Source organism: Nerophis ophidion, linkage group LG05 (genome assembly GCF_033978795.1).
Source record: "Nerophis ophidion isolate RoL-2023_Sa linkage group LG05, RoL_Noph_v1.0, whole genome shotgun sequence".
Taxonomy (NCBI): Eukaryota; Metazoa; Chordata; class Actinopteri; order Syngnathiformes; family Syngnathidae; genus Nerophis; species Nerophis ophidion.
In genome coordinates, this window is record NC_084615.1 from 10129300 (window position 1) to 10142206 (window position 12907).

Consider the following 12907-nt stretch of genomic DNA (forward strand, 5'->3'; position numbering starts at 1 on the left):
ATTGTATTTTTTCTTTAAAATTGTCTTTCTGAAAGTTATAAGAAGCAAAGTAAAAAAAAGAAAAAAATTCATTTAAATAAGTGAAGACCAAGTCTTTAAAATATTTTCTTGGATTTTCAAATTCGATTTGAGTTTTGTCTCTCTTAGAATCTAAAATGTCGAGCAAAGCGAGACCATCTTGCTAGTAAATAAATACAATTTAAAAAATAGAGGCAGCTTACTGGTAAGTGCTGCTATTTGAGCTATTTTTAGAACAGGCTAGCGGGCGACTCATCTGGTCCTTACGGGTGACCTGGTGCCCGCGGGCACCGCGTTGGTGACCCCTGTATTAGATTATTTCCGATGAAGCTGCAACAGCTATGGCAGGGGTCACCAAAGCGGTGCCCGCGGGCACCAGGTCACCCGTAAGGACCAGATGAGTCGCCCGCTGGCCTGTTCTAAAAATAGCTCAAATAGCAGCACTTACCAGTAAGCTGACTCTATTTTTTAAATTGTATTTATTTACTAGCAAGATGGTCTCGCTTTGCTCGACATTTTTAATTCTAAGAGAGACAAAACTTATAATTTGAAAATCCAAGAAAATATTTTAAAGACTTGGTCTTCACTTGTTTAAATTAATTCATTAATTTTTTTACTTTGCTTCTTATAACTTTCAGAAAGACAATTTTAGAGAAAAAAATACAACCTTAAAAATGATTAAATGATTTTTAAACACATAATTTTTTACCTTTTAAATTCCTTCCTCTTCTTTCCTGACAATTTAAATCAATGTTCAAGTATTTCTTTTATTGTAAAGAATAATAAATACATTTTAATTCAATTTTTAATTTTAGCTTCTGTTATTTGTGAAATATTTCTTCAAACTTATAATTAAAATTCCCCAAAAATATTCTGGAAAATCTAGAAAATTTGTAAAATCAAATTGAAATCTTATTTCAAAGTCCTTTTGAATTTCTTTAAAAAATTTTGTTCTGGAAAATCTAGAAGAAATAATGATTGGTCTTTGTTAGAAATATAGCTTGGTCCAATTTGTTATATATTCTAACAAAGTGCAGATTGGATTTTAACCTATTTAAAACATGTCATCAAAAATATATATTTATTGTGAGAAATCATTAAGATGATCAGTGTTTCCACAAAGATAAATATAATTAATTATTAATAATAAAAGAGTTAAAGATAAATTGAGCTAATTGGCTATTTCTAGCAATTTATTTAAGTGTGTATCAAACTGGTAGCCTTTCGCATTAATCAGTACCCAAGAAGTAGCTCTTGGTTTCAAAAAGGTTGTTGATCCCTGATCTAATGGATGAAATTGAGGGCGCGATTTTAGGCTTTAGTCTCTTAAGATTTTAGTACAATCTTCAGCAGTTTTCAGAGAAAAAAATCATTAAAAAAAAAGAAACAGCAACAAGTAGACAAACATTACACATTCATTGCAAGGAAACAGGAATGCTGCTAATCCTTTGTGTGTGACTGCCTTGTTTTAAGGCCACATACAAATTCAGTCAGTAAAAAAAAAAAGAAAAAAAAAAAGTCACCTAAAAGCTAAAGTATTAACGCCTTCAGTTCAGTTTGAGGCCGGACAAATACAGTAGAGCCGTTTCAACACAAAAGAGGAGAACAAGAGCTGCGGGCAGCATCTGCACTATATTGCTAGTCGTCCTCCTGCCTCGCATTAAGGGTGGACTAGCCGATGTAAATGCGATGAAAGTCGTTGGCCCCGAATGCGGCGTTGCACTTGGGGCATTTCCTCTGGCGTGTGTCGTAGCGTGTCTTCACGCACTCGAAGCAGAAGACGTGGAAACACTTTGTCAGGACTGCGTCTTTCACCCGGGAGTTGCAACAAGGACACGTTAGCCGGGCCTGGGGGGGGAGGAGGCAGAGAGAGAGAGAAAGAGCGGAGGTTGTTTTGTACTCAGATGAATGGTACTAATGGCTGCACAGAAATATCTAGGACAGCAAGGGAGGTTATGGGATCATACTGAGTGGCATTCAAGCTCATCGTCTCAAAGCACGACACGATTTGACTGGAGTAAAAAGTAAATAGTAGGGTTGTCCCAACACCAATATTTTAGTACTGGTAACAAAATGTATTTGATACTCTTTGGTACTTTTTTTTAATAAAGGGGAATACAAAAATTGCATTATTGGCTTTATTTTAACAATAAATCTTACGGTACATTAAACAAAGGTTTCTTATAGCAATATATCCATCCATCCATTTTCTACCGCTTATTCCCTTCGGGGATGGGGAGGGCCGCTGGAGCCTATCTCAGCTACAATCGGGCAGAAGGCGGGGTACACCTTGGACAAGTCGCCACCTCATATAGCAATACATAAAGACTCCTAATTTAGCTGCTGATGTAGTGAAGTGAATTTTATTTATATAGCGCTTTTCTCTAGTGACTCAAAGCGTTTTATGTACTGAAATCCAATATCTAAGTTACATTTAAACCAGTGTGGGTGGCACTGGGAGCAGGTGGGTAAAGTGTCTTCCCCAAGGACACAACGGCAGTGAGTAGGATGGCGGAAGCTGGGATCAAACCTGGAACCCACAAGTTGCTGGCACGGCCGCTCTACCAACCGAGCTATACCGCCCCGTATGTAGTAACATTTTTCGTTCTATTATTCTGTCAAAAATTAGTAAGGGAAAGCAGTAGAAAATGAAATAATATACTTGTTCATTTACTTTCTCTTTTAAGATGTTCTATCTACACTTCTGTTAAAATGTAATAATCGCATATTCTTCTGTTGTTGGATACTTAACATTAGTTTTGGATGATTCCACAAAAATGGTTATCGATCCGATACCAAGTAGTTACAGGATCATATAATAGTCATAATTTAAGTCCTCATGTGTCCAGGGACGTATTGACATAATATACATTTAAAAAAAATAATTTGGTGATGCTAAAAAAAATATCGATGTAATCATAGTAGTATCGACTCGATACACTCCTGTACTTGATATCATTATAGCGGATGTTAGGTATGGATCGACCCATGGCGTTTGTTTACATTGTGACGCCGGTGAGATACGGTGTGTAGTGAAGCATTTTTAGCTATTCCTCGTCCCGCAGGGATGATACTTGTAAGAAACTTACTTTATTTGTCGCCATGGAGGCGAGGATTAGTGATTTAGAAGTAGCTAAAACACTGCACGGACTGCGGCTTGACATTAGCCGCTAGCTAGCTAACCATGTTTTAAAGCACTTGAGGGTGTTTCAGTGTTATAACTTTACCTTTATCTTTAGATTTAGCCCAAAAATGTGTCCATTCTCCCTTTTCTGTCCACACAATGTATATGCTTGCAAGTACTCTGTGATTATGCGCTGCCGAACATGCTCCTCTGCTTGGAAAACCAGCGATGTCACAATGTGATGACACGCCTTCATGCCGGTTAAAAAAAACGGGGAGGTGAGGACTGGTACTTTTTAGAGGCGGTATGGTACCGAGTATGATTCCTTAGTATCACGGCACTATATTAGTACCTGTATACTGTATAACCCTGGTAAATTGTGAATTAAATAAAGGCTTTGGCAGCTTTGGACCATTACAACTTACCTTATAGTCACTAATTTCTTCATTTAGGAGGTCGTCGCCATTGCTAATTTTCTCAGCGGGTTTCTTGGCCTTTTCGATCTTTCGCCTCAGTTTAGAGATGTCCTCCTAAAAAAAAACCATACAGCAATGTCATAGCTATTCTGTTCACTCAGACGGCATCCCATTGCATTTTGATGCCACGGTTACGGAAATAAGATTCTCTACAACAAAGGTGTCAAACTCAAAGCCCGGGGGCCAGATATGGCCCGCCACTTCATTTTATGTGGCCCTCGAAAGCCTGCAAATAATGTATCAATAAAGTACTGTAACTTTTCTTACTAAATGTATTCTTTCTTTCTATTTTGGGAGGAAAACAATATATGTACTCCATGTAATTATGTCAACTTAAATGTTATGAAATTATGGAAAAAATATATTATCAAACACTCAAACCATTTTTTTAATTAGAAATAAATAATAATGGTTTCAAAGCAAGTTATCTATCAAATGGTGCAATGTAAAAGTAGCAATAGATTTTATGGTCAGATTGTGAAATTTACTGTGTTTTTTACAGCATTTTTCTCTAAATGAAAAAAACAGTACTTTTTTTTTACTGTAAAAAACTTTGGTGCCTGTTTGGCATTTACAGTAATATCCCCCCCCCAAAAAAAAAAAAAAAAAAATTGGCCCTGCGATGAGGTGGCGACTTGTCCAGGGTGTACCCCGCCTTCCGCCCGGCTGTAGCTGAGATGGGCGCCAGCGCCCCCCGCGACCCCAAAAGGGAATAAGCGGTAGAAAATGGATGGATGGATCCCCCCAAATTTACAGTAGTCTATTTAGGGACGGCGTGGGGGAGTGGCCGAGCACAACCCAAGGGTCCCTGGTTCAATCCCCACCTAGGACCAATCTCGTCATGTCCGTTGTGTCCTGAGCAAGACACTTCACCCTTGCTCCTGATGGGTGCTGGTTAGCGCCTTGCATGGCAGCTCCCTCCATCAGTGTGTGAATGTGTGTGTGAATGGGTAAATGTGGAAGTAGTGTCAAAGCGCTTTGAGTACCTTGAAGGTAGAAAAGCGCTTTACAAGTACAACCCATTTATTTGTGGTTAAAAAAACCCAATAAACGGTCAGCTCAGGTGCCAAAATTTTACTATAAAATTGCAGTTTTAAAAAATGTATTTACAGTAAAAAACAAATGTAAATTTGACAGTAAAATTCTGCCAAATGAGATGCCTTTTTTTTTTCACCATAAAAACAGCAGTACTCTTTTTCCATTTACAGTAATATACACTACATTTTGAGGTGAAATTATTGCAATTCACCATATTTTTTTTTACATTTTTTGTTAAAAAAAAAAAAAAAACGCATTAAAAAATTGTGTAGTAATAGTATTCACTGTTAGATGCGGCCCTCTGGGGCCGGACATAACTGCGATGTGGCCCTCAGAGAAAACGACTGACACATCTGCTCTATAAAATACACTGCATGATATGCTGCATTCCGCGCTGAGTAAAAGAAATAAAGTGTGCACTAATCTCCAGACGTATAGAGGTAAACTAACATGTTGTAATGAGCTTACTTGCAGTGGAAAAAAAAATCCAGATTTATTTTACAGGTCAAATCCAAGGCCCAAGAAAACTAAGGCAGCGCGAGACAAATCACTTCTGTTGCCATCTATTTGGCCAATAATGACTGTTTTAACTTATTTTCAATAATGCTGTGACACGAGGCGGTAAGGCTGGACAATTATGGCAAAAAAAATAACCACAAATTATTTTTATTGATATCGTAATCACGATTATAACAAGATGGTTCATTAATTTAAAAACATGAGTATTTATTGCACTACCAGTACTTCACTTTAAATGTATTTTTAAAAAACAGACAAATAAGTAACAAACAAGTAAAAAAATAAGAATCATAGAAACGATTTCAATAATAGCAATATAAAAAACTAGAAAATTTAACTTTTACGTTTTGTTTTTAAATCCGTTTTTTTACCTTCTACACTTATTTTACCACCATAGAGTGCATGCTATTTGCGTCAATTACATTGCATAGGATTAATTACAATGAAGATGTTTGTTAATAAATGCAAAAATTCCCACATTTATTGGTGAAAACAACATTTTGTTGTACTTGTGAAATGACAAAGATCCATCCAAAACATCTTTGGACAACTTTGACCAGTATTTTAGGTCAAAGCATAATTGTGTAAATGTATCAATAAGTGCTCTAAGAACATTATGCGTGTGTGAAGTACTTTTTTGACAACTTTATTTAATTAAACTTAGACAAACTTTAATGATCCACAAGGGAAACTGTTCCACACAGTAGCTCAGTTACAAAAGATGGAAAGGATAATCCACACAAGAGCACAAGAAAAGGACAAGAAAAAAAAAGTATAAAGCAGACTAAAAATGTACCATACTTGCAATACCAAATATAACGTGTAATATTTACATGATTGTATTACATCCAGAGAGGCCTTCCTCTTCATTCACCTTAGTGAATGAAGCCTTGGCCAGGAGGACTTTATCATCAGACGGTATCCAGTTTCGACCATGAACCGTAATGACCTACCGCTGGTGGGCCGGCAGTGGTGGTCAAGTCACTGCCTATCTCCTCCTCCTGGCTTCCAACTCGTCTCCTCTACACTATATATCCATCCATCCATTTTCTACCGCTTATTCCCTTTCGGGGTTGCGGGGGGCGCTGGCGCCTATCTCAGCTACAATCGGGCGGAAGGCAGGGTACACCCTGGACAAGTCGCCACCTCATCGCAGGGCCAACACAGATAGACAGACAACATTCACACTCACATTCACACACTAGGGCCAATTTAGTGTTGCCAATCAACCTATCCCCAGGTGCATGTCTACACTATATAATATATACTACATTATAGTATTATATTATTATATAACAAATCCCAATTACCATGTACAATATTAGAGTATATGTAACAGCTGCAGCAAAAAAAAAGGGGGAGCATAAAATAGACAGTAGATCCAGCAGAAAATATACATTATAAACAAAGAGGTAGCTCACATGGAAGTGATCAGGTAATAGACAATGATCATCTATTGCTGTTTGGCTGTTTCAGGGGGCCGTATCAAGATTGAATAGTTCAGGACAGGGCGGTTGAGTGTGTCGGGGGATGAATGAGCACATTATTTTCACAAACAAATGTTCCTTCTCCTCACAATAACATTTCCCTCACATTTATGTCAATTTCCCTAATATTCTGGTATTATTATGTGACTCTGTGTGGGTTACGTGAACGCACGCGGAAATCATATGCAGTTTTTGGTCCAGTAATTATTGATTATGCATATTAGCGCCGTGTCTAATGAAAAGTAGCAACCATGGCCAGATCCTAAACTTCGAGTAGATGTGGATTTGTTTTCACTTATCTGTTCCTCATCTGTTTCACTGTTATACAGGTGCTGGTCATATTATTAGAATATCATGAAAAAGTTGATTTATTTCATTAATTCCATTTAAAAAGTCAAACTTGTAGAATGTATACATTCATTCCAAACAGACTGATACATTTCAAGTGTTTTTTGCCAAAAAGGAGATGATTATAACTGACAACTAATGAAAACCCTGAATTAAACATCTCAGAAAATTAGAATATGGTGAAAAGGTCAGATACTGAAGACACCTGGTGCCACACTCTAATTAGCTAACTAACTCAAAACACCTGGAAAAGCCTTTAAATGGTCTCTCGTTTTGATTCTGTATGACACACAATCATGGGAAAGACTGCTGACTTGACAACTGTCCAAAAGATGACCAGATGGAGGGCAAGATACAAAAGGTCATTGCCAAAGAGGTTGGATGTTCCCAGAGCTCTGTGTCCAAGCACATTAATAGAGAGGCGAAGGGAAGACAAAGATGTGGTGGAAAAAAGTCTACAAGCAAGAGGGATAACCGCGCCCTGGAGAGGATTGTCAAACAAAACCGATTAAAAAATGTGGGAGAGATCCACAAAGAGTGGACTGCAGCTGGAGTCAGTACTTCAAGAACCACCACGCACCGACGTATGCAAGATATGGGCTTCAGCTGTCGCATTCCTTGTGTAAAGACACTCTTGAATAAGAGAATGTCAAAAGCGTCTCGCCTGGGCTCAAGACAAAAAGGACTGGACTGCTGCTGAGTGGTCCAAAGTTATGTTTTCAGATGAAAGTAAATTTGTATCTCCTTTGGATATCAAGGTCCCAGAGTCTGGAGGAAGACAGGAGAGGCACAGAATCCAAGTTGCCTGAAGTCCAGTGTCAAATTTCCACAATCGGTAATGGTCTGGGGTGCCATGTCATCTGCTGGTGTTGGTCCACTGTGTTTCCTGAGGTCTAGGGTCAATGCAGCAGTCTACCAGGAAGTTTTAGAACACTTTATGCTACCTGCCGCGGACCAATTTTATGGAGGTGAAGATTTCATTTTCCAACATGACTCGGCACCTGCACACAGTGCCAAATCTAACAGTACCTGGTTTAAGGACCATGGTAACCGTGGTTATTGATTGGCCTGCAAACTTACCTGACCATAACCCCATAGAAAACCTATGGGGTATTGTGAAGCGGAAGATGCGAGATGCCAGACCCAACAATGCTGAAGATCTGAAGGCCACTATTAAAGCAATCTGGGCTCTCATAACACCTGAGGAGTGCAACAGACTGGTGGACTCCATGCCACGCCGTATTGCTGCAGCAATTCAGGCAAAAGGAGCTGCAACTAAGTATTGATTGCCGTACATGCTGAAACTTTCCATGTTCATTCATACTTTTCAGTTGGCCCACATTTCTAAAAAATATTTTTTGGTACAAGTCGAAACTAATATTCTAATTTTCTGAAATACTGAATTTGGGATTTTCAGTAATTGTCAGTACTAATCATCAACATTTAAAGAAATAAACATTTCCAATGTATCACTATGTGTGTAATGAATTGATATAATATGTAAGTTTCACGGTCTGAATATAATTACTGAAATAAATAAACTTTTTCATGATATTCTATGAATATGAACAGCACCTGTAAGCTCCGGAATTAGCGTGCACAATCATGAGAAGCCATAATCAATATCTAAATCAAAATTGGATTAATTGTAAAGCCCTACGTGACGGTATCAAACGAAAACATGGAGTGCATGTAAGAACCAGGCTTTTTGTAGGCTTTTTTTGCTTTGCCGGGTCTGAAAATAAACATCTTCCATAATCCTCTGCACGCGGGGGTGTGGAGCACAGTAAAGAAGAGCGAGACGGAAGCAGGAAGTGAAGTGTTTTCAACTTCATAGCCAATAAGAGAATTTTTTTTTTTTTAAACAACTGAGTTTAAGTGTGACAAGAACAAGAAAATTTGATCATATTACGCCTTTACTGGCTCACCTGCACTGGCTTCCTGTGCACTTAAGATGTGACTTTAAGGTTTTACTACTTACGTATAAAATACTACACGGTCTAGCTCCATCCTATCTTGCCGATAGTATTGTACCATATGTCCCGGCAAGAAATCTGCGTTCAAAGAACTCCGGCTTATTAGTGATTCCCAGAGCCCAAAAAAGTCTGTGGGCTATAGAGCGTTTCCTATTGGGGCTCCAGTACTCTGGAGTGCCCTCCCGGTAACAGTTAGAGATGCTACCTCAGTAGAAGCATTTAGGTCCAATCTTAAAACTCATTTGTATACTCTAGCCTTTAGATAGACCCCCTTTTTAGACCAGTTGATCTGCCGTTTCTTTTCTTTTCTGCTCTGCCCCCCTCTCCCTTGTGGAAGGGGGCGCACAGGTCCAGTGGTCAGAATGAAGTGCTGGCTGTCCAAAGTCGGGACCCGGGGTAGACCGCTCGCCTGTGCATCGGTTGGGGACATCTCTGCGCTGCTGACCCGTTTCCGCTCCGGATGGTCTCCTGCTGGCCCCACTATGGACTACTCTCGCATTATTATGCTAGAACCACTCGACGTCCATTGCATCCGGTCTCCCCTGGGGGGTGGGGTGGTCACCCACATCTGCGGTCCTCTCCAAGGTTTCTCATAGTTATTCTCCTTGACATCCCACTGGGTTGTGAGTTTTTCCTTGCCCTTAGGTGGGCTCTGAACCAAGGACGTCGTTGTGGCTTGTGCAGCCGTTTGAGACACTTGGGATTTAGGGCTATGTAAATAAACATTGATTGATTGATTGAAGTTGCTAACAAACATTAAAGGGAATTGTTTTTTTCAAAATAACTGAGTTTAAGTTGCTAACAGACAAACCAACCCTGGCAAAAACATCATCGTCTGGAGCCAAGCCAAAACAGGCTTGGTCAATGCGCTCCGGGCCGAAGGAAAGCAACGACTGCATATCGAAGCTACTTGATAAGCTACCATCACCCAGAAGAAATTACGCCAGTCAAGCTCAACATTAATTTGTGAGGTATTTACATATTCAAAGTTAAAATGTCAGTTAACAATTCTGGGAAACTGCATTTTCCAAACGGATATAAAAATGTCCACTGTAGAGGACTCAAAGTAAAAGTTGTCCCTGCACAAATCTTAGCACTTAAAAACACTCGTTTGTGGTAATAAATATGATTGGTACATTTTAGCTAAAGATATCCGATATTCCGATATTGTTCAACTCTTAATTACAGATTCCGATATCAACCGATACCGATATATACAGTCGTGAAATTAACACATTATTATGCCTAATTTTATTGTGATGCCCCACTGGATGCATTGAACAATGTAACAAGGTTTTCCAAAATAAATCATCTCAAGTTATGGAAAAAAAATGCCAACATGGCACTGCCATATTTATTATTGATGTCACAAAGTGCATTATTTTTTTTAACATGCCTCAAAACAGCAGCTTGGAATTTGGGACATGCTCTCCCTGAGAGAGCATGAGGAGGTTGAAGCTGGGGGTGTAAATTGTAGCATCCCAGAAGAGTTACTGCTGAAAGGGATTCTGGGTATTCGTTCTGTTGTGTTTATGTTGTGTTACAGTGCGGATGTTCTCCCGAAATGTGTTTGTCATTCTTGTTTGGTGTGGGTTCACGGTGTGGCACACATTAAAGTTGTTTATACAGCCACCCTCAGTGTGACCTGTATGGCTGTTGACCAAGTATGCTTTGCATTCACTTGTGTGTGTGAAAAGCCGTAGATATGTGATTGAACTGGCACGCAAAGGCAGTGCCTTTAAGTTTTATTGGCGGTCTGTACTTCTCTCCTATAATTTCCGATGTTACATGTCAAAGCATTTATCGACCGATACTATCGGCAGTCCGATATTATGGGACATCTCTAATTTTAGCATTACGATTGTGTTCAATTACAGTAAGTGTGTTGATCTTAAACATTTCTGCCACTTCATTTTACACACTATGCCAATTTTAAGTCTTTTAAAAAAAAAATTATCAAAATGAAATCGTACCATGGCCTTGATACGGTGATAATATTGTACTGTGAGATTTTGATATTGTTACATCCCCAGTGGATAGTAAATCTATACTAATCTCCAAGCTGTACAATGACTTACTTTTGGCCCCTTGAGAGAATACTGATGAAATGTGAGGGTTGGACAATATTTTGTCTCGCTCAGAAAGCCTACCATATCCTTTGCCAGTCTAACTGGGTAATATCTCGTAAGCTGGGATTGGAATCCCTTGAGTTTTTTTGCGTGCTACCTGTGCTCGTCGGGCGTTGAACGACTCCTTCTCCCTGGAGATGCTGTTCTCCACCACCTCTTCTCTGACCACGACGAGCCTCTGCTGCACCTGCTCCAACTGAGTTCGCACTTCCTCCGATAACATTGCCGACTCCTGGGCCTGGAGGACAACAACAGGGAAATAAGGGAAGCAAACATGACCGTCAAATCTTCAATGACGTTCTTTTGAAACATTCCTCATGCTTGGGTGGAGGCTTGCGCAGAAAGTTGAGTCATTCGTTTAGAAACTAGAAATCAACTGATATTTTCAATAAAAGTTATTTAAACATGTAAGTAAGGTTGTACAGTATACCGGAACTAGTATAGTATTGTGGTACTAATGAATTAAAAACAGTACTATACTATGTTTGGAAAGTACCGGTTCGCCATCACGTCGTGACATGGCTGGTTTTACGAGTAGAGGAGCACTTACAAGCAGAAACAGTGTGTAGACAGAAAGGGGAGAACGGGCATATTTTGGCCTAAAAACTAACGATAAACGATAGAACACTGAACTCCCTCAGGAAGAGGTGATTTAAGACATCAATCAATCAATTCCTTTATTGTCATTGTCATGAACAACACTTAAGTCATACATGTCAACGAGATTTCGTTTGAGCTTTGTCCAGCGGCATAGAAACTGCATTGATGTGCAGGTTGACCATAGTTAACAGTTAAGCTTAGCATTTGTTTATGAGAACGTATAGAGGGACGTGGGGGGACGACGACAACAGTCAGATGTCTAATGGGTGTTGCGTTGATGCTGCAGCAATGCAATGTCCAGAGCACAATTATTGAGGCGGTGAAGAGTGAGGTAATAAGATGGTCGGGGGCACTAAAGGGGCAGGCTGTTCATTTAGCAGTCTCACAGCCTGGGGATACAGACTGTGAGACATTCTGGTGGTCCTGTTGCGAATCAATCTGTACCTCCTTCCAGAGGGTAGCAGGTTGAAGAGGCCATGTGCTGGATGGTATTTGTCCTTCAGGATGTTGCGTACTCGCTTTAAGCAGCGAGCTGTGTACATGGCACTCATCTCTGGGAGTACAGGGCTAGCTAGCAAGCAGAGAACATCCATCCACAGTCAGTAGTGGTGTAGCTTCTTCTAAATCACTAATCCTCGGCTCCATGGCGACAAATAAAGTACATTTCTTTCAAGTATCACCCACTAAAGATTATTTTGCCTCCACACTGTTGCCGGCTGTCTTTCTGCATCGCTTTATTTGTAACTCGCCGCGCTCCCTTTAACCATAAGCCCACGCTTATGGTTAAACGGAAACTTTTACTGGGATTTTTGCTTTTCTTTTACTGTGAAACAGAAATTGGTGGAAACAACTTTTTTTTTTTTTTTACCCATTATTGACTATGGAGATGTGTTGTAAATGAAAGCTACTCCTGGTTGTCTCCACAAGCTGGATAGTGTGTACCACTGAGATTCATCACCAACTGCGCTCCCCTTAATAACCATTGTATCTTATACTCAATGGTTAATTGGATGTTTTTATGTGCTCGACGCCTCAGTCATTGGTATGTGTTCATCTACAAAACCATTCTAGGTATCACTCCATCTAATCGGTCTTGTATTTGAACAAAGAAACAAGGAAGTCACAATATTCGTTCAATGAATGTTGTGCAATTTGTCGTCCCCAAAGTAAGAACTGAACTGGGCAAGAAAGC

At 39.6% G+C, this 12907-nt stretch overlaps 1 protein-coding gene across 1 annotated transcript in view; it reads right to left on the bottom strand.

Moving 5' to 3' along the window:
• Window positions 1–1415: 1415 nt before the first annotated feature.
• Window positions 1416–12907, bottom strand: part of rnf20 (ring finger protein 20, E3 ubiquitin protein ligase) — a 39093-nt gene continuing 27601 nt past the window's right edge. The window contains exons 20-22 of the mRNA XM_061899928.1: window positions 11213–11353; window positions 3568–3672; window positions 1416–1866 (exon numbers count right to left, since the gene is read on the bottom strand). Of these exons, the coding sequence (XP_061755912.1) occupies window positions 1690–1866; window positions 3568–3672; window positions 11213–11353 (423 nt within the window). The 3' untranslated portion in view covers window positions 1416–1689. The remainder of the gene's footprint in view (window positions 1867–3567; window positions 3673–11212; window positions 11354–12907) is intronic.